The 21,905-nt window shown below is 43.4% G+C and overlaps 2 protein-coding genes across 2 annotated transcripts in view; one reads left to right on the top strand and one right to left on the bottom strand.

Moving 5' to 3' along the window:
• Positions 1-622: 622 nt before the first annotated feature.
• LOC146182966 (uncharacterized) lies at positions 623-4,058 on the bottom strand. Its single transcript, XM_084608675.1, has 3 exons — positions 3,793-4,058; positions 1,084-1,285; positions 623-711 (listed from the first exon to the last, which is right to left on the bottom strand). The coding sequence occupies exons 1-3, from the start codon at positions 3,834-3,836 to the stop codon at positions 646-648; spliced, it is 312 nt and encodes a 103-aa protein (XP_084464801.1). The 5' UTR covers positions 3,837-4,058; the 3' UTR covers positions 623-645.
• A 936-nt stretch (positions 4,059-4,994) lies between these two features.
• The window catches only part of LOC146182965 (hemicentin-1-like), a 93,147-nt gene continuing 76,236 nt past the window's right edge, over positions 4,995-21,905 (top strand). Inside the window, exons 1-4 of the mRNA XM_084608310.1 lie at positions 4,995-5,136; positions 8,215-8,354; positions 12,042-12,226; positions 13,344-13,560. Of these exons, the coding sequence (XP_084464436.1) occupies positions 5,033-5,136; positions 8,215-8,354; positions 12,042-12,226; positions 13,344-13,560 (646 nt within the window). The 5' untranslated portion in view covers positions 4,995-5,032. The remainder of the gene's footprint in view (positions 5,137-8,214; positions 8,355-12,041; positions 12,227-13,343; positions 13,561-21,905) is intronic.

Raw genomic sequence — 21,905 nt, 5'->3', positions numbered from 1 at the left:
ATAGCGTTGAGCATGCGGTTTTGTGCACTTTATATATGTCATCGTTACTTAGTAAAATCCAGTTGTGAGTCTGCAAGCCTCCTGTCCACTTGTTTGATGTCCAAGTTTCCTAGTGCACTTACCCTATTTACAAGATATGCACCACTGCATGCTGCAATTATTGCTGTAAGGAATACAGAGATGAATTTTGCGACTGTTGACAAATGCCTCAACTATGAAGGTCACTGCTTGCCATGCTTGTTCATATTTTACTGAGAAAGGCAGCCTAAAAAAAAAAGAAAAAAAAATGTTCCAAATTTTTTGACCGCAGGACGTAGGCCGACACTTATGTCTGAAAAGGCACAAGGTATTGACCAACTGAGGCAGACACAAGACAAAGTAGATAGACACATGACAGCTGTACAAAGATGTTCGGCAGTTCATTGCGCAACTTTATACATGCGCCCTACCTGTTACCATCTCAAAGTTTGGTTCTTGAAATAGTCAATAAAAGCAAAATTCCATGCTACGCTGCCAAACCCCCCTCTACAGCTTTCCTAACACTGCTAATTGCCTTGTTGAAGGCAACATGATGAGGTTGCAATACGGCACCTCCAAACAGCTTGTACAGTAGAGGCCATCAGGGGTAGGCTGCATCACTATAGATCACATATTTATGACCCATGGTGATCTTCTGCAGGTTCTCAAAGTGCACCGTCTCCTTGAGGATCCCTAAAAGATAGCAAGAATTAAAAATATAACCAATGCGGGTCTACACAGGTGCCTCTTCTTTTTGTATAATGAGATGTAATTACAGTTGCAAGTTTTTAGATACAATTTTTTCCTACAAATTTATAAAAGGCCACATGCTAACACAATCTTGCATCACATACTTAAGTGCCACGTTTCTTTACAGATGAAATGCTGTTTTTCATGAGGTGGGTCATTGAGTACCCTTTCCCAAAAACCAACTCAAAAAATAAAAGTACTTGTGGAATTTTCGCAGCAGAGATGTTAGGCTTTAATTTGGAAATGCACTCCCCTGAATATGAAAAACATATTACAGCTAGTTACTACAATGAAGACATGACTGAACAGGCTTACCTGCATCGTGACGTCTGCCTTTAAATGGCCCACTGGCAGACTATGGCATTGGTACACATTAGTGCCTGATATTTCTGCACAGGCTCCACTTGTGCCCAGAGAAGTCCTCCTTCTGAGCCACAGACGGTCAACAAATTTGCCTTGCTGTGCCATGATGAAACCCCAGCAGTTGAGCATGGGGGCCTTCCTTTGCATGCACCGCCTGAGGAGGAAAAATTGGAGCGGCTGCAAGCAACGATCGCTTATAGAGTCCCTATAAAGTGGTCATGAGAAAATAATCTTTCAGTGTGCACCTTCTTTACTGTGCTGTAGCATAATACTTATTGCATTGCTTTTGGAAGAGTTCACTAGCGTTACCTCGTACAGGCCCATCAATTTTAAGGTGAAAATCTTTAATGGCTCATACTGTCGGCATTCGTTTGTTTGGTCACACTATAGCTGTCAATCAAATGACGTCATGATGATGCCATCAGAAAAAATTAAAATCCTGTTTCCGCTGGGAGCAGAACCTCTATCCCTCGCATCCCAAACCGAGCGCTTTAGCCAACTGTGCAACGTTCGGGATCTTGAAACACACATCAAAATTCTCCTTGTCTACTGTAAGGATGATAGTAGCAATGACAATGAAGTTGGAATTAGCAGTGATGACATTAGCAATGATAATGACGGTACATTTAATTCATAATGATGAGAGCAAACGTGATGCACCGTGTGCACCAGCAACGCTTAGATTTTCACATTTCTGCAGTGTAGATTCCGCAGTGCTCCCGGATTTTTTCAACGCTATCATCGACACTTGATTTTTTATTTTTTTTTTCAAAGCAAGCGAAATTCAGAAACCTACACTAGGTTATTTTCATTTTTTTTTTGTAATTGAAAGATCATATATACATCTCACTTTTGCAAACGGTTTGAGACAGTAAGGATGTAAATAAAGACCAGGAATTTCACAGAAATCATGAGCCAAATAAAAAATGAGCCAGATTCTGCTGATGTGCAGATGGAAATGAGCCAAATCTATTTTATTCTTGACAGCTTTCTTTCTCAGCTTTAGCATGATAGGGTGGACTACTGCGAGTGTAAATTCAATTATTGCTTCTCCATAGCTACTTCCTTATCACTGTCTAGGATACGAAGAGATAACAGGAAAATCTGAAGCCAGAAGATAAAAACACTGGGAACATAAGCCTGCAGCAGACGAAGCAGTTTGTGCATAAAGCTAGCAAAGTAACTTATAAAAGACTACATTCAGTTTAGCCTGTTGGTAGCGGCTTTCTGCATTTAGCAACATAAGCAAATAGCCGAAACTGGCAAGAAATGACAATATTTGCCGCTGTCTTGTCTCTTTGCATCCTATGTGCATCTACCATTCCCCGGCAATACAATGGTGCACTGAATTAAAATAGCTCTTCATTAAACACATTCCAACTAATTTCTACCAACAGAAAATAGCCTCACATCTTTGCTTGAAGCAGAAGCCCACTAAGCATTTATTTGCTCACTTTAGAGCAAATCAGTGCTGCTGATTGTGTGACAATGAATATTACAACTCTTCATCAGCTGTATTCACAGTATGATCGTTTACAGGTATTATTTTCACAAAGAGACTAGAAACGACTCTGAAAAAAATGTCCTTCAGTCAAAGTAGGGTCAATTATAGATTTTCATATCGATAAGGGCCAAATCCAAAATTGCTTACATTGTTTAAATTATTGCATAAAATTTTATGAAATTTCTGTGTTGAGTATTTCTAATACATGAAGCAAATTAAAAAATAACTTGTGCTGATAACAACCTTTTGCGTATTTCTCAGTTTGTGTTTCCGTGGACTTCCCTAATTTAATAAAAAAAATATTGACTTGTAAGTGTGCTAGTGTTTATGTTGATGACCTTATGCTGTGCTAGTAGGCAAGATCGAAAAGCAGCATAGCACTGGTTGCATGCGGGACATTAAACAGTTTCACTAAATTCGATGTCGACAAGAGAGCACCTTCCCAAAGCTCTACAACCGAGTTGGAGAGCAGGGGTATATATATATGCCTTTGCACAAGTGTGCCTATGTTAATTGACGTAAAAAAAAATAAATAAATAAATGATTACAGCAGACGTTCGGTGACTGGGCACGAGTCAACTGCAATCGTTAATGTACATTATGTTTTACAGCAGCCAAAACTGCTCGCCTGCTAGAAACGACACAACGTCGCTACGCGCCAGAGAGCATTGGTCCCATGCCATCATCCCTAGGAGCATGAGCGCTGGTGCCTTTTGACTACAAAATGGTAGGGTTTTGACGTAGTTATATCGAGTAGAAGGCTCGGTAGCGTTTATGCACACATGGAAGCTGATGGGGATGATGTGCAATGAGTAGCGCGAGAGTGCGTAGCAGTGTGCACGCGGAATGATACGACATCCCGCCCCGCTTCTCACAAGGAATTTATCGCTTTAAATCCGCTCTGGCCTTTTTTTCTTTTTTTTTTAAATTTGAAAGGGCTATAAGCGGTCGCACAAGTGTTAGACAGTTTTGATAAGCTCTGAACCTCAGGATTAGCGCTAATTCGCATTCAAAGGTGACTACTGAAACGCCACAGCCAGTCAGCTTTGCTTTACATGTTTCGGCGGGCATATTTATTTGACACAGAAAGCACTGCTATCAATAATTTGGCTTGTAACCGTCAAGCCACCACAGCCACCACACCATGCGCTACTTACCTCGGAGAATCGCTGAAGAGCTTGCAGATCAAGCCACTTGTCATATCGTAGAGTAGATGACCGAAGTAAAAATCGAGCTGTGCCAAGGTGCCTCGGAGCCGGAGACCCTGACACGCTGCGCACTGATGACCTCATTTGGAATTAGGAGGGCTAACTGCAGCTCTCCGAAATCCTCTTTCTAGAATCTGAAAATCCTGTTGAACACTATGTTGTTGTTGGCGCCGATGTTGAAGGGTACCACGCTCACGTAAGTTCCTTCGAGGCTTTGGAATATCACGCTCCCGTTGAAATCAATGCATGTCTTCAAATTCATCCCATGATAGGGTGCTCAAAAAAGCTGCCTGTCGTGAAGGGTGAAGGATGCTGTCGGCATGATGTAACGTAACGTGGGCAGGTTGCACCGATAGCACGAGCAAATTCTAGCACACGACCGAACACCAGCAAACACGAGCAGTTGTTTCCTTCCTCCATGCGAGCACCAAAACAAACGGATTTAATGCAACTAGGCTTGGATTTTTCAGGCTTGCTGCAGGTGGCAAAGTGGTTAAAAGTGAGCTCAAATTAATAATTATTCGAAACACAGCTAACACGTCAACATAATGACTTCGGGGGATCTGCATGTGACATTTTTGTCACATTATTTGAAGCATTTATTACAAATAGCTTCTATCTTTTTTTATTGGATAGCCATCATCATCATCTGCATGTACGTCTAGCGATACGTCTTACGTATGGGCGATACATACAGCTAAAACGTGTTTTGCCCGGTGTCAGCCGAATACGTCTACATCAATTTTCACGCATGCGCAGTAGGCGTCCGATACGTCTACGTCTGTACGTCTCCGGGAGACGTAATATGTCTCCGGTAAGCTAAATCTCTCTATTAACGCTATTCCGTCATTCCCTTAAAAAGGCGGAGATTCAGGGTTCACCAGATTGTTTTGGTCAATGCTCACTTCTACAAGCCTTGCGCTGACTGCCTCCCCCAGAATAATCTGTCTATGGACGTCTAAGTGAGACTTACCATATGCCATTCACTGAATTCCGTGGCTCCAGCAGCAACAATTTCTACAGAAAATGGAGCAGGTTTTAAGCATTCACAACAGCAAACGCATTTTTTTGTTTAAGGGCCCGCTTGAGTATACTTGAGTGCGAAATTATTGTGAAGCTGATCTAATCGTCGTTCTCGTACTCAGATCCGCCCGTGATCACAGTGTTTTACCCGGAGCAAAAGGTAGTGATGCTGGGAGAAGAAATATCTCTAGTTTGCCAAGCGAAAGGACATCCCAAGCCCAACATCACCTGGGAGCACAATGATGTCCTCATCAGCGACCGAAACACCAGGTTGGTGGCCTATGTTTTTTGTCTGCAATAATCATTTGATTTCTTTATCATCGTAACATATTTATCCACAGTAGTGTCACTCAGCAGTCACGGCATTCAAGCGGGCACGGCCCGAGACATATTGAAAGAAGCTACGAGCGGTTCTTGTCATTATTAGCGGTAGGTGGCAAGTGAAACGATTAATGGAATGATTACGGAGCATGATACTCCGCTTGTATTTCGGCTGCTACGAACGTTGCCGACGGGGATTGTAACACCGCGGCGCCCAATACTATATGACGAGTCATGTGCGCGCAGTCACCTTAGCAAGCGATGAGCTCGGCTGTAGACAGAAGGAACACGATAAATCTCCCGCTGTAGCATGCACCTGAATATTTCCACTGGGGCGTCTTCCTTTTCTCTGGACACTCCACTTCCATCACTGCGTTTTGAAAACCAGTAAAGCAGTGCTGATAGCTGTAGTAGTAAATAACATGTGTTTTGGGGCTGATTCATGCTCTCAGCCTTCTGAAAGGCAACGTAGAATGTCCGGTAGAGGGTGTAAAAAGTCAGTTTATAACTCAAGAGGCAGTGCCCTACTTTTTGAAGCTAGATCAGGGTGCCTTAGAACACGCAGCTACAAAAAGAAATTTAACAATGGAGATGACGCATGTGCTGTATGTGGAAACTCCAGTGAAACAATTGACCATATTATACTCGAATGTAATGGTATCCATCCGGAAGTTGGTGCAGGCGCAATCACTGTTCTTGAAGCTCTGGGGTTTAGAGATAACAGTGGCCGGGTGAATAAACCGGCGGTGGAAACTAGCAAAAAAACGACTGGAAGATTGGTGGCTAAAAAGCAGAGAAGTGACATATAATGTTAGTAATGTAGGAACAAAATTTAATGAATAGAATGATGGTTTAGTTAACCATTCTAAATCATAATTAAGATATAGGGAGAAAAATGAGCATGATAGCTACTGCTACCACCCCGTTTCAAAGGGGACGCTCCTATATTCCATCCATCCATCCATGATAAGGTATGGTAAGTATAGAATTGTATTGTATGGTATAGTATAGTATAGTATAGTACAGTGTGATATGGAATCATATGGTACAGTACACGATACGATACGCTATGACTCGTACGGCATGTTCTCATACCGTATGGCAACCTAAAGTACTTTACGGCATGGTATGGTACGGTACGGTACAATATGGGGCATGGTATGGTATTGTGCAGTTTAGTATGTTATGGTACGGTATGATACTGTACGGTATGATATGATGCAATATGGGAGGGTGCTGTACGATATGGTCTGTTATGGTACGGTAAGGTATAGCGTGGTTAGTGAGAGCTGTCGTGGAACATACCTCTAGAGGCTAGATGAAGTGATTTAAGGCTTAGCACTTGCCGCAGTAAGGAAGGCAGGGCTTATCAGCGAGAAGCATTTGTCCCACGTGACTTCACAAACACTGCTATCAATTGTTTCCAAAGTGGATGGTCGCATCGGGGCTTCAGACAAATTGTCGCACTATATAAGCCCGTAGAGTGTGCAAACGCCACAAGAGCTTATTTAAAGTGAAAAATCACCACGTGCATTTATTACGCAAACGACCCATGTAGGTGCTTGTCTATATCTGTCCAAACAAGATTTTATTCTGTTGATTTCATAAGGCTTAACGTCTCATACCAATTGAGGCTATGAACGGCGCGGAATAAAGGACAGCCGGATTATTTCGGCCACCTGCGAATCTGTAACATGCACTGACATCGCACAGTACACAGGCTTCTTGCTTGCTTGACTCCATCGAAACGCGGCTGCCAATGTCGGGATCAAACACGGGACTCCTGGCTCAGCAATTAAATAAGAATACTGGAGTGCAGCCCTACCTCTTATACGGATTTTAGGTAAATTTTGCGCTCAGGAGGTAAATTATAAACGGCTTACCATTGTCTCCAAGCGCTCGCTCAACACTTACATGAGCTGTTTGCTTAAAGCAGCATAAAACGTGAGCAGCATATGTCGAGAATAAGACCCACTCAGCCGAAGAAGTCGCGTGGCAGCTGTGGGCGGAACGAAGCGATGGCGACTTGCCATTGGTCAGTACGCTTCGTGTTCGCGTCTCTAAGTCATTCGGAAATACCTATTGTCTCTGCGGTGCTCTCCAGGAAAGTCGTCTGCACCGAATGACGTTGAAACATGTCGTGTAGCCGCAAGTTCGGCACTGCAGCCGAATAATATTTAGTTCGAAGGCATTCGAAACGCTTATGTAGCAGGGTATTATAATGATAGTTTTCATTCAATAAGCCTTAGTCAATTTCCTTTTGTCTGGCTTCATGCTAACATGCTAACCGGGGCTAATTCGGATTATATTACGCAGATTGTCACAGTGCTCCACAACGACTTTAGACAAAGAGTACTTAAGGTCGTGCGAAGCCTTCTGGTGACAGCTACCAAAATTGCTAGTGACTACTAGACACACAAAGCGCCCAAGCTCATGCGAAGCGTTTTATCTGTCACTTTTTATAGTCAGTGTGTAGCACACCATCCTTTGTAGGCGTCGAGCACTTGCATAAACATTCGTCTCCGTCTATTACCCACCCTTGTGGTCATATTAATAAAGTACCCTCCAAAGAGCAGCAAAGCTGCGTAGACAGCTGCGCATCTAGCGTTTTTCGGTCGTTGTTAGATCGGCCGCCAGTTTGTTTATAACGAAAACTTGATGAAAAACGTAGCGCATAAAAGGCGTCTTAGGATGTTGTAACTCAAACCTCCTGCTTCCAAATTATGGCAGAGAGTACTCCGCTCAAGAGGGCCTGAGGCAGCAGACACATCTAGAATGGCAAATGGTGGCCGTTCGACCTGTATAGCGCCTGCGAGTAGGTGCACTTCCCTGGTGCACCTTCTCAAATGCAAAACCCGCTCAGAAAATTGTAGGGGTCGCTTCTGCACTCCAAACGCGAGTAAATATTGAGATGTTCGGTCAATACTGCTCACAGGCCTAGTGCAGCAAGGTCGTGCCTAACTCTAGGCCTCCTAATGAAGTGAGATTTTCCACACTATGACACTATGATATTCTCTTTATGCGCAGCATGGACCAGCGGTACATATTCGTGACGGGGGGCGAGCTGAAGATACCAGTGGCTGAGAGCAGAGACGCTGGCGAATATCGGTGCTGGGCTAAGAACCAGGCGGGCTGGGACAACCGTGTTACCACAGTTACCGTCCACGGTGAGAAAGTTTACTTACAGAGATCTCCGAGTGTTTATGCGGCCCTAAGGATAACCCAACAGGAGAGGCAGATTATAGATGGTGACCGCCTTCATTCCATCTTTATAGTTTTTGTATTTTTAAAAGGGAAAAACGAATTTTGTGTTTACGAGCAGTTGCTCAACAAACAACAAGTTGGAGGTGCGTGTATGTTAGTCGCGTTTTACTGTGGAATTGATACCAGTGTCATCATGAGAAACATTCCGGTGTATTCCCGGAAAGATACGCTTGTACTCTCCAGAAGCCGGCCCCATCACCTTAACTGCGCTACAGCGCCTCCCACTAGGCTCACCATTCTCTTCTCGACTTAACAAGATGTCCCACCAGCCCGCCTACTGCCGCAAGGCCACCGCTCACTAGACACCCGTGCTTTAGCGAAGCTAAAAAGTGACGGTCAAATCACAATTAACAGCAAGTGGTAAGCTAGCTGCCCTCGAGAAGCACCAGCCACCTCCCCACCTTTACCTTCTGGTAAAGGGCTGCCCACCGATCCATACCCTCTCTAGCCCACTGCAGCCTTCCACGTCCGCCATCCATCACCAACCTCCGCCCGCCTTCGTCCTCTGGAAACATTCCGTCGCTTGTGTGAAGCGGCGGCTTAGAGTAAAAGCATTGAATGTAATCGCGAAGGGCACATCCAACTACTCCCGCAGAACTACCTCATAAAATATCTGAACGTCCTGAGTTTCTCTTTTTTTTCTGCGACCTACGAGAACCGGCTGGTATCGAATAAAGGCTATCAGAAGACCTCACAAAGATCCCATAATCAATTTATACACTCCTTTAGCCACAGTCAAAAGTGTGGCGACTTTAGCTTCATGGTCCACTGCCGTGTCGGTGACAAAACTAAGGCGGAACTATCAGACCAGTTCGCCACGCCATCGCTTGCGTTTTGTATTTCCCTGCTCGTCAGATCTTCGCAATGTTACCAACATAGCTGTAGCCCTTTTACACACATGCGAAGATAGTAAGAATATGCGTATTTTATGCATTATAAATGTTATTCAACGTCAGAGCAAAGTACATTTAATGCGCGAATAAACAATACGTTTCAAAAACTTTAAATATTGTTTTTGTCATTTGCGCGCACATTGGGAAAACCTTCCTGCCATTGCTGAACGGCCTCTCACTGAGTTACAATGCACCAATTGTAACATATTGTTACGTCGTGGCATGACAAGCGATGGAACACGGCGACACAACAGAAACAGAACGACGGGATGACATGACGATGAAATATGCTTTAATGGCCAGCGGCCCTGGCGGGAACGCTCCGCCCCGCGCCACTGCCCACTTCGTCATCTTCGTAGAAATATATTGGCAAACTTATCAATACTGGAAACACATATCAGCACATAAAAAATAAAGCACCATACAACCTAAAATACAAGCCCTATAAGTATAAGATTATGCGGCGGAACTAAAATCAGAGCACAAACGGTAAGGAAAAGCATGCGCAACTGATACAAAAAGTTCCAAAGAAATAATTTATTTAGTATACATTGCGTATAGAATACATATTTTAAGAGACATCTTTTGCAGTTTACAGATGTACATTGCGAACAACTGACAAACCAACATCCCTATATCGAAGCAAGCGAGAACGGCACAGTCGTTTGTTCTGCTATAAGTTCCCTTCGAGCAACACTGCGCTACTTTTTTGTCGCTGTGCACTATTTTACCTGTGCTGATATGTGTATTTCACACGGGCTGTTTGGTCGTTGTGTCGCATTTAGCGCCCTGGCACTAGTGCTGTCAACGCGGTAGGATGTTTACGCGTTTGACTGAAGGCTCGTGCAGCAGCGACATTCTGGTCTGTCTCGGCAGTTTATGTGCCATAACAAGACCACACGTCACGACCGAATCAGCAGGAGCTGCCACCGTGGACAGCACTTTTGAAAAAATGGGACTCTAACTGAATGGGACCCTTCAAACCTTTAATCGTAGGTCATGCAGGCACGGTTGTACAGCTACATTAAAGCAGGAATATCTTTCTGTGTCCCTCCTGTCAATTTGGGTCTTATACATCGCGGGATGTCAACCCTCGTAAGCTTATTCAAATGAAGCCAAACCATAGAAAGTCAAGGCGAACCATGCAAATCCAGGGCTAACTGTGCTGGCGCACCATAATTCGTAGCCACAAGCAAATTGCTCCGTCACTTTCGCGTGTGTGTGTGTGTGTGTGTGAGTGTGTGTGTGTGTGTGTGTGTGTGTGTGTGTGTGTGTGTGTGTGTGTGTGTGTGTGTGTGTGTGTGTGTGTGTGTGTGTGTGTGTGTGTGTGTGTGTGTGTGTGTGTGTGTGTGTGTGTGTGTGTGTGTGTGTGTGTGTGTGTGTGTGTGTGTGTGTGTGTGTGTGTGTGTGTGTGTGTGTGTGTGTGTGTGTGTGTGTGTGTGTGTGTGTGTGTGTGTGTGTGTGTGTGTGTGTGTGTGTGTGTGTGTGTGTGTGTGTGTGTGTGTGTGTGTGTGTGTGTGTGTGTGTGTGTGTGTGTGTGTGTGTGTGTGTGTGTGTGTGTGTGTGTGTGCGCGTGCGCGTGCGTGCGTGCGTGCATGCATGCGTGTCGTATTGGTGCCGCAGACGAACCGAGCAAGTCCCTTGTCAACCGTCGTTGTGCCTGATTCCTCACTGGGCTGCCAGGGCGTAAAAGGGTACATCACTCATAATTTTAGTCTAAAAGCACTGTTTGAGCCAGTCAATGCCAAGCAAGAGTGTTGTAGCTTGCATATGCCGTGCCGGTATGAAAAAAATTTAAGGACGATTACGATACTTCCCAATACGAGATTTAGGCGCAGCTATTTAAGCGTTCTTGCAATGTATTGAAGCAAAGAACTTGAAAGGTGCTTGAACGTATGCAAGTGTAGTTAAAAAGCACTCTCTATTTCTCTCACGAGCCAAAGGAAATTTCTCAGAAGTAGAGAAAGAAGAGCCATAAGCGAGCGGGTGCACAACTGTGGATATTCTTTTCTCTCTTGACAAATTTCCTTTTGAGCGCCTGTTGCATCCTTATTGTCTTTGTTTTCCGTGTTTATGCGCTCATGTGAGCTACGTATTCCTACCAACTTGCCTAGATACCTGCATTGAACAATGTTATTGCAGGTTTGCTCCCGATTCTCCCGTGACTCACTTTTGTAGGGTTACACCGCCAACTGCCTCAACTTCGTCTCGGCTATACCGCCAAACGGGCGCAAAAGAGCTGCGCAGTAAAAAAAAAAAAAACCTTCGGAGTACAGCAGATTTCGAGCTCAGGAATTCCTCCTGGTAAATACGTGCGGAAGGTCGTAGCTGCCGCCTCAGCCCATCACCCCTCGTGTTAGACTAGAACACCCTCTAGCACTGCACACCATTCCACCCTGCCGTCTCCGTTGACTTCCATCTCTGCGCAAACCCTTTCGCATGTCCCACTCGGTTTAACTACATTAAACCCTACCTATCTGGGCACACGCTGACCTGTTGTGTTGTGCCCTTTCGTGGCCCTCTTTTTTAGTATTTTCAAAGTGCCAATGCTACATCCAGGGTTGCACTACAACGGCTGAGGTACGTGATGCAATGCCAAAGAAAAGAGAGCTTTTTCAAATAGTCGTGCGGTGTTAACGCATTTCATAATCGTTGCAAAATGCACTTTGTTAAAGCTGTCGATTGTAATGACCGCAGTGCCCCCGCACATTGAAGACGGAGCGACCGAGGTGAGCGTCCAGAGAGGGGGCGTGGCCGTGCTCTCCTGTAAAGCCCAGGGCCTGCCGGCTCCACTCGTCACGTGGACGAGGGAGGGAGATCCCGTGGATTCACCCAGGGCTCACCATGAAGTAGGCGGAAACCTAGTCATCGCTGCCGCCGAGGTAGATGTGCATATATCACTTTATCGTTTGGCTCAACTTTCTAACGCAGTCCTAACGAGAGCTTCCCTAGGGTAAATATAGTGTATATTCGCATTAGACGCGAAAGTTTCAGCACGACGCGTTTACTTGTTCGCCAAGTCTCGAAAGTCATAAAATTGGGAGGCCTTGATCATAGGCATTCGCGATATATTCATAGCGGATACAACTCAAGATATTAGCGTCAAATCTCCCGACATGCGACTTTTCAACAAATGTAGGGTGCCCTACTGTCATGACGTCACCCTGTACTGCCTTGTATCTGCTAGGCAGCTGCGATGACACGTTGGAAGGTGCAAACGGTCGGCCATAATGTCATTGAAGTGTATGCGGACGGTTTTGACTGAAGGTGTACTCTTAAAAGGCACTTGCTGCTGCCCCTTCATTAGCATCCGACAACGGTAGCGACAGCAAACATATAGTCGATATGACTCCATCCATTTTATGTAAGGGTGAAACCGTATTCCGGCAGTCATGAACAAAGACTCCCCCCCCCCTTTTTTTTTTTTTTCAAATACAGGCGCTGATTACAATTTATCTGACGAGGAAGGCGTCAGCAATTGTCTTACGGCCTGCGCAAAGTTAATGGCTGAGATTGTAGAGAGAGTTAAAGTTGTGGTTATGAAACGTCTTTATTAGCTCAAGCGCCCTAAACCTTTTCTATTTCTGTCTTAAATAATTTAGGTCCGATCAGTTTGATTGATCAAACATTTTCATTCTTTCTTCTATTTCTTTGTATCCGTATTTCGGCTTTCCGCCTTCTCCCCGGCAGTAGAAAAGGGGAGAAGGCTGGGAGCCGAAATACGGATACAAAGTAGTTGTCACTTGTCAAACATCGCAGGTGGCTCTCTCGTTTGCCTGGCAAGTGGGGCTTGCCACGTTCCCGATGGCAAGGGGCAAAAATATCAAACCCTCGATGCCACTTGTTTCGTGGTGGCAGGCCTTTTATCTGGAAGCTTTCTTTCTTCTTGCGTGACAAAAACAGTGCTACGCAATAAAAACGAAACATTTCGCTGAAATGCAATGGACGCTTCTCGATCTTCCCGCACGTCCGACCATCCTCAGCCGTTGGTTATTGCAGCCTGAAGACAGCGGCAGCTACTTGTGCTCGGCGGAGAATGCAGCGGGCGTGCGGAAACGCCTGGTCACACTGGAGGTGCTGGTGCCACCCAATATCAGCACGCTGCCCCGGGACCAGGAGGTGGCTGCGGGTGAGCCGCTAAGACTCGGCTGCCGCGCGCACGGGTCGCCTACGCCCCGAATCACGTGGACGCACAACAACCGCCCTGTCCCTGAAGGCAGGTGGCCTCCATTTCCTTCTTTTCTTTCTTTTTATTTTTTTATTTTTTTGCTGTTGTTGTCGCATCAAAGAGAGAAATCACTAAGGCAGGACAACATATCTTTCTGTGTGATGTCCGGAAAAGATGCGGCATTGCGCTTAGATTTTGTCAACCCTCTGAATTTCTGCAGTTCTTATTCATTCCAACGGCAGCCTCCTCTGTGCTGCAAGTTTGCACGACGAAGTTTTGGTGCAGCAAGGGCAGTCACAAAACTACGTTCTTGTCTCTCATAGCCTGAGTCGCTTTGGGATGTTACAACCCCATAAACCAAGACTTTCTTCATTACCTTGGGCCCACACTTTTCAAGTTTGAGGTAGAATAAAAGTTCGAACTGAAAACAAAATTGAATCCTCGGTTACGGCAATGTAGGCGAAGATTAGGTGACAGACTCGGCGGAGTCACTCTAGTCAGGAGCAAGTGTGTATTCTTAGAAATGGAATGCAGCCAGTTTATTCAGTATCTTTGAGGAGAGATACCTTATTGTTCAAGCAAAGGATGATCATCTCAAGGATGATATTGCAGAGTGCGCAATAGAATTAGGCAGGCAGGGTAATTAGACAGCGTACCGATAAGCTCACTCAGGAGAAGAAACATCTTATAAAACGAAGCATAGCCGCCTCCAACCCCACACACAGAATGACGGTTAGTCAATAGGCCGAAGCTAATGGACCCAAAAACATACAATGCGGAGTGAATACAACATGCTATAAAGAACGCAGGCAGCCTAAAAGCGGCCAACGTGGTATACTCTCCATAGGCGAAAATCAAGTGTATGCGCTTAGATATGAAGCTGGAAACGTCGTTACCAGCATGGATAAAATGGGTAATGGATAATGTTTACGTGGATAATTGAATAGATGCTTTATTGGCCACTTTTGTTGCTTGTCACACAGCCAACTGGCACAAAAAGGGCATTGAAATGAAAATTTGGTTTGATGAAATAGCAAAACGCAGTAGCCGTCTCATTTCTCTGTGGACACCTCAACCACGCCTATAGAAAAAGGAGGCATCTGCTGTTTCTTTAGGCACGCGCGTTCTGCCAGGTTTTCACTCTTCTCTAACTGTCCGCTTTTCTCCTTTGTACGAGTCTTGCTCCGCCATATGACAGTGATTGTGCCTCTGCATGCCCTATACATGGCTTTATAACTAAGGTAACAAAGCTTTCGGTTTCTTCCTCAAACTATTCATAATTGAACGACCTATCTGCAAATGGGGTTGCGTGTTTGACGCTATCTTCTTTTTTGAGCGCATTCCGTGATAGATAGTGGTGTTTCACACTGTCATATCATGGTATTTACACTTCACTTTGTTTTGTTGTTTTCTTGTTGTTTTTTTCCTGTACGTGTGAGATATGCTCTTTTCGTAGTCATCCTTCGCAAGACTGAATGTGCACTGTATTCTTGGGAACTGTATTCCTCTGTACCCCCACTCCTGCCTAACGACTGACATTCAGGCTGGCAGTATACAATCCATACATTTAACATAAATAAATAAAACGCATTTTTTGTGTTTGTTCAGCCTAAAGGCTAATGATATCATACTTGTAGATTTTGCCAGCCATAATTCCTCATTAGCTGAGAACAGCATAGGCATCAGATGCCCGAGGTGGCTCCCCATCCTTCATTTTTTTTTTTTTCTGTACCGGGGTGAATGCCAATTTCTAGCAAGCTGGTTGGATTCCGAATGCGTTTCTTAGTAGAGGCACATAAGGAACAACCTGATATGTGGCTTAGAGGATCCTTTTCTTAACGATGTCCTGCTCGTCGCTAGGCCTATATTATTTCGCATCGGCGCCACAGCAGATGACGCTTGGAGATTGAGCACTGCTGTAGTAAACGGGCTACTCATAGAACTGCCTACTGTAATTTACTTTGTTTCGTGATGGAATGAAGATATCATATCGCCTTAGCAGAGAAGCTAATATGTATACAAGAAGATCGGATGAGCCGCGACGCACCGCGGCGACTGCCGCTACACAGAGAAGAGAAACTCTCCTGTATAGTAGTTACCACTCCTACCATCATCTCGATACAAGTCAGCGATCCCAATAAGGGTTAATTTTTATATTTCGTTATCCTTCGGCTTATTACTTAAGCTAACAATAAATTTGAGTACGCTTTCTTGACGCTAGCCCAAGGGATCCAGGGATAGCTTGCGGAAGGCGCAGCCGGCGCGGCAATGCAGGCAGTGCTGCGTTCGGACGATGCTTGAACGCGCTGTTGCCGTGCGAGCCGCACATAATTGCAGACACTGCGTTATAAATGAGTATTGCAAATGCAGCTTTGTTCTCTCGATCATGCATTTCGTTTGCTGTACCTAATTGGTACTTGTTGACGTAATCGAGAATGGCGGGGAGCTGTGTTACAGGTGACCCGCGAATCGCGTTTTAAGTTCGCCATCCTCGGTTAAGCGTAACGACGGCGAAGCCAACCTTGCAACAGCGGTATAAACTATAAATGCGGGAACAGTGACAGAACGGTACCGAACTTCAGTTTTGTTGATTCAATTGGATTTCTAAGTGGCCGCAGTCGCTGCAAAGATTCGATGGCCGCTATCGACACGAAAATCATCCGTGCAAAACACAGCTGATTTCAAAGGCAAGAAATTATTCCTTTCAGTGGCAGAGACCCACTGCGCTGGACGATTCTTATCCTCTGAGAAACAATGAAGCACCATGTCGCCTGGACCATCAACGTTTGCACAACCGAAAGTCGTGCTGATAGCCGCAGGTCGCTCGCTTCACACACTCACGAGAATATTTGTTTTTTAATGAAACGAGGAAAACATTTTTCGGACATTGAACGACGTTTATTTTACAACTCAGCAAAAAAGGCTCACTAGTTGAAGGGCGTCGAAGCGTGCGACGCGCTACTCCGCAACAGCTGCGTGTCTCCTGGTTGACCTCGTGCAATCTTTGAACACGCGGAACCTTCAGCACAGAAAACCGAACTGGAGAAAACAAACGGCACCAGAAAGAGATCGAAAGCTACACATTTTGACATATGTACTGTCTGGTTTGGTTGATAACTAAGTGAAACTTGAACATTCTCAAACACCAGCGGCACCTTCGGCACCGTGATTCATCGTAGGTTTAACCCCCCCCCCCCTTTTTTTTTTTAATCTAGCCCATTTTCTCCCTCTTCTCCCCCTCCCCCCTTCTCGCTTGTACCTTCGTTTACTTATTGATGCACCAAGCCCCGCGTCATGCACCCCTGAAGAAGGAGCCTAGCCGGCTCCGAAACGTCGGCATTCCGTAAAATAAAAGAGTGATGGTTGGAAAATTTTCAAGTTTCACTCAGCAGGAGATAGCGCTGATCCGTCGATCACTAAAGCGCGGGATGGAGCGAAGCAAGCGTGCGAAACGCACCCGGCTGGACGGCATTCCGAGATTGTCGTCACATCCGCCATTTCTCCAGTTCTGCTGTCCCGCCCCCGCCGCTCCCGGCAAAACGATGAGTGCGGGACCGCAGTGCGGTTTTAACAAGCGATTTCGCTTTCTTCTCAACAGAACTCAGAAAAAATTGACACATGATTAACAAAACTCCTTCTTTCCAACCACAGAACTTTATGTAATTTGAAAGCCATTTCAGCTTCCTTTAATGACACGGTTTCATTTCTGTTGCGTTTACATTTTTTGACTGAGGTTTACATTTTTGCCCGGTTTAGCAATCAATTTTGGATCCTACTTGCTGAGACCTCTTTAACGGCAATGACTTGGCGCTGCAGTGACACGGTCAATATTCAATAACAGTTAAGTAATTAAAGGATATTACCTAAGAGCGGCAATCAGTTTTAAGAAATCCTACGGATATAAGCTATTCAATGATATTTGATTTGATGCTGTAAGTTAATGTTCAATTTTTATTCGCAAATATTTAAATACAGGTAAATATTTATTTAATGTATAATTAGTCCAGAGCGTCGGTAGCAACCTGTTCTACTATATATGACAGCGATGTAGCGTTAAAATTACAGTTAATCACCAATAGCTAACTATCATAATTAAGACCTACAATGAGTACTGTGCTGTTATACTCCGCATAAACTATTGAACAATGTGTGGTCCCGCTGTAGCATAAATATTGATTTTGTGCTCAAAGAGCTAATTATCAATAGCTAATTATGATCTGCAATTAGCCCAGTGCAGTTATACCGGCATGAGGTATCCAACGATATCTGACTTAACAAATTATTGTCAAGTTAAGTAAAGTCACAATTATATAATTACCTGTCATTAATTAAGGCCTACAAATGATCGAGTGCCATTGTACTCGATATAAGCTAACCACCTATTTATGACAATAATGTATAGTAAAAGTTCAATTAATAACAGTGAACCAACTAACGGAAATTAGTTACCTCCCCCAATTAGTCCGTCGTAATTTTACTCTACTTAAGCTACACAACTTCTAGAGGCACATTCCGTACACGGCACGCATGAGCCGAGTAATGGTAAATATTAGATAACACTAGCCTCGCCGGTGACTACCTATGCAAAGCACAGCACTAGCACAAGGAATGTGTGATGACATTACGGAGGCAAAAATACGCAAAATCTAGTTCGATTCGCGTTCTCGTGCGCACATTGCCACAGGCGAGTGAGAGTGGCGGTAGCACGTGGATCTTCAAGAGGAGTCAGCACCAGCACCCCTAGCGGCATCGATATTCGGTAACGGATCCCACTGGCTGGTTTCACGACACCACCGCTGCCGCGGTGCATGCTGGTACACGTAGTCTTCCGGCCGCTCCAGCCGCGCTTGCAAACGATTTTTCGCTTGTCTTAAAAAATTCAGCTGTTACGCTCCTGAATGTTATAACAGCACGAGGGTCCAATGGCTCTTTTCTGTATTAGGCGATAGCTTATATAGCTCGCTGGGTCGAAAAGCTGTAGCCGTCTTCGTCGTGGTAGCTGTCGGCACCGCGTGTCGGAAATTATTAGGGGCTGCGTAAAACAATTATAACAGTAACTTGAGGTTTTAGTGATTGATTAATGATTGTTGTGGGATAGGTATTGACGAGTTAATGAAATCATTGTAGATTAATTGATGAATTCCGGCAATGAAAAAATTGCATAAAGGTGGTTCAGAGGTTTCGAAATCCTAGGAATGAAAAGACAATGCTTGATGATGCTAGTTAAAATAATTTAGAGCGTGTAATTGATCAAATAACTAGTTAATATGATTGAAACAAAAACTTGAAAAATGGGATTCAAAGATCTTAAAATGCCCAAAATGAAAAGCCAATGCTAGATGATGCTAACTAAAAAACTTTTGTCTGTAATTGATCAATGAATAATTTGAATGAATTGAAAAACGAAAATACATTAAAAGTTGACAAACTGCCCAAAATTGTAAGGCAATGTTTGCCTATGAGAAGCGTAAAAAGACGTGCGTAAAAAAATTTAAAAAATAAAAAAGACATCGCTCCTGCGTGTTTGAAACTCTATCGCGTTATACATCCAACGGAGGAGTTTAAGTGTCCCCTAATTTTTTCCTAAATCAGACGTCGCTTCAATGGCGCTCTATCGTTCGCATTTATTTCTATTCTGGTAGCACCTGCATGGTAAGAAAAAGAGGCTAGAGTTCTCCATGACTGCATTGGGAATGACTTCACTGTCTTTTTGTTACCACGTAGGTGGGTACTAGTGCATTGAAATGAAATGGAAACATCACAGCGCGTAGGCCGCTCAGTTTTCGTTTTTTTTTTTTTTATTGCGATGGAACATTGAGAAGTTAATATTTTTTATTGACGTACCGTGCTTCTCGTGACTATGCAACAGCTTAGCTAGGACTCTCTAAAATGAAATCTCGAATCATCCTCGGGATTATGGCATCTCTCCAACCTCACTCTTTTTTGCACTGACCTGTGTGCACATATAACAGACGTCACCGATTGTAGGGAAACAGGAGATATCCAGCTGCCAAGGTCTGTTATCAAATATTCGTTGTGTCTGAAATCCAGGTAAGTACTGTTAGAACACGAAAGGCTCGGAGCTGCAATGAAAAGCTGTCGCCAACCTTAACTGTATCCCTGACGTCCCTCAATAAGCTTACATAACGTTACATGCATCGCAAATCAGGCGGGCTTACAGCAACTTAAAACAATCATTGTGCATCGAAGTGTATGCATACGTGGCTCATGTGATATGATACCACGTATCGGTTGTCAACCATGGAAATAAAAGTTAGGGGAAAATAAACACCACTGTTAAGGGCATAACGCGATAGTAATAACACAAAAAGGAAATGTTTTTCACTTTCCAATTGTTTCGTATTTCCATTTTTGTGTTGATTTTATGGGGTTTCTTTCTGTTTTTTTTTTCATACGCCAATACATAACATCGGCCAAAATTGACTTTCCATTCTTAGCAGTTTCACATCTCCGAACGCATTCTTCATTTTGTTCAATTATTGAAATGATTAACTTAAATTTATAAATTTGCTTAATTGGGATCACCAAGCATTGGCATTTAATCCTGAGCATTTTGAATACTTTGATATCATTTTTTATTTTTTATTTTCAATTATATCAATTAGTTTCGTTTCATTTTATTACCTTTAGGTCCGGTGCAGTGGGAAAAGAATAACAGTACATAAAAAGGAAAAAAAATTAAAACGGAAAACAAGTGGTTACAGCACATATGTAGAAACAGCATTTTTGAATTTGACATGATCCATAACAGTGACGACGGAGGACAGCAGGTGCTTCCATTCCGAGGCAGTTTGGTGAACGAAAGCGTTTATAATAAACTGGTCAATCCCGCAGTGTGGGACATGGATCTTTAGGTGTGAGTCTCTATGGGACGATAAATACAAGTGAACAGGGATTGCATTAGGCTATTGTTAGTGTAATATATTTTATGAAAAGTGCATGGGTGAAAACTTCGCCATCTTAAGGAAAGATCCGGAAGATTAAGTGTTATATTCATTTGTGAAACACTAGCGTGACGCGAGTAATTGGACATAATGCAAAACATATTTTGACACAAGTAAAGTAATGAGAAAGTTAGTGTATGGATCTCTAACTGAGGCAGCGTACTCAATCCTCGAGCTGACAAGCTTTATACAGTAGCAGTTTTAAGGCGATTGGATCCATGCAAACGTTACGACGGATGAAACTACACTGTAAAAAAAAATTGGTCAAAATGACGGAAAATTCTTGGCAGCTCTATTTCCAAGCATTATCCGTCATTTCAACTTATGGTGCTTTTAGTCATTTTGATGTTTACTTGTCAAACTGGAATACATTTAAGCCGTCAATATGACAATTGACCATCATTTCTAAATGACTGTGCATTTCTTCATTTCGATATAATGTACTTAAGTTGTAAATATGACAGTTGATCGTCATTCACAAATGACGGTTCATTTCATTATTTGGTATAATACACTTATGCCGTCAGTATGATCGCTGGCTGTCATTCCCACATGATGGTGTTGTTAATCATTTTGACGTACTGCTTGTGAACCAGGAATACAACGGAGTCATCAATGTGCCATTGTTCAATGTGCCGTCATATTGACGGTTGTTGTGTCAGTTTGAAATACATTTAAAGTGTCAATATGACAACTTGACATGTTTTCACTTTACGGTCCAATGACATTAAGCACTTTTTTGTACAGTACAGCATCAGTTCAACATTTTTTATCGTTCAACATAAAGCATATTTAAGCCATCAATATAACCCTATAAGAATCCATCAATATCATTTCAGCTATTTGAATCTGAAACACATTCATTTAGAATTTTCTATAGCCTCGGTTGTAAGAAGCTGAGCAAAATATAAGGTACACTTTGTGCCGCTCTGAAATCGAGCCTCAAGAGCAAAGTTCAACTGCTTCTCTTTGTCATTTGGATCTGTTCCTTTTTATTTTTAATCAAGGACTTCCACTGCTGCTGCTGTCAAGCTGCAGACTGACTCGCAGAATATCTTTAAAGAAGTCACAAAAATTAGCACTTTCAAAAAACCTTTATTGTTATAAATGCGCTAAAATGTAATGTAAAAATACACTTTGAACTTGCAGCTTGCTGCTCGCAGATTCTTCCCAAAATCATGCATGGTGTATCTACAAAACAGAATATGACGTATACTCATATTAGATACATGATCATATTAAGGGTATTTAAATAAAACAATATGGGGCCATAAGAAAAGCATCGAACATAGGCTGAAACTAACATCGGATATAAAAAATATAAACATTCAAAACGTGGGCAACTTCTGTTACCATCATTGCATACCAGTAATTTCTATAAAATGAGACAACAGAAATCTGTCCAACTCGGATTTATGAACTTTGAGT

The sequence above is a fragment of the Amblyomma maculatum genome, chromosome 7, assembly GCF_055883805.1.
Source record: "Amblyomma maculatum isolate TAMU_Amacu chromosome 7, ASM5588380v1, whole genome shotgun sequence".
In the NCBI taxonomy this organism is placed as follows: Eukaryota; Metazoa; Arthropoda; class Arachnida; order Ixodida; family Ixodidae; genus Amblyomma; species Amblyomma maculatum.
Note: the sequence above shows the minus strand (reverse complement) of the source record. Positions and strands in the feature narration are given on the sequence as shown.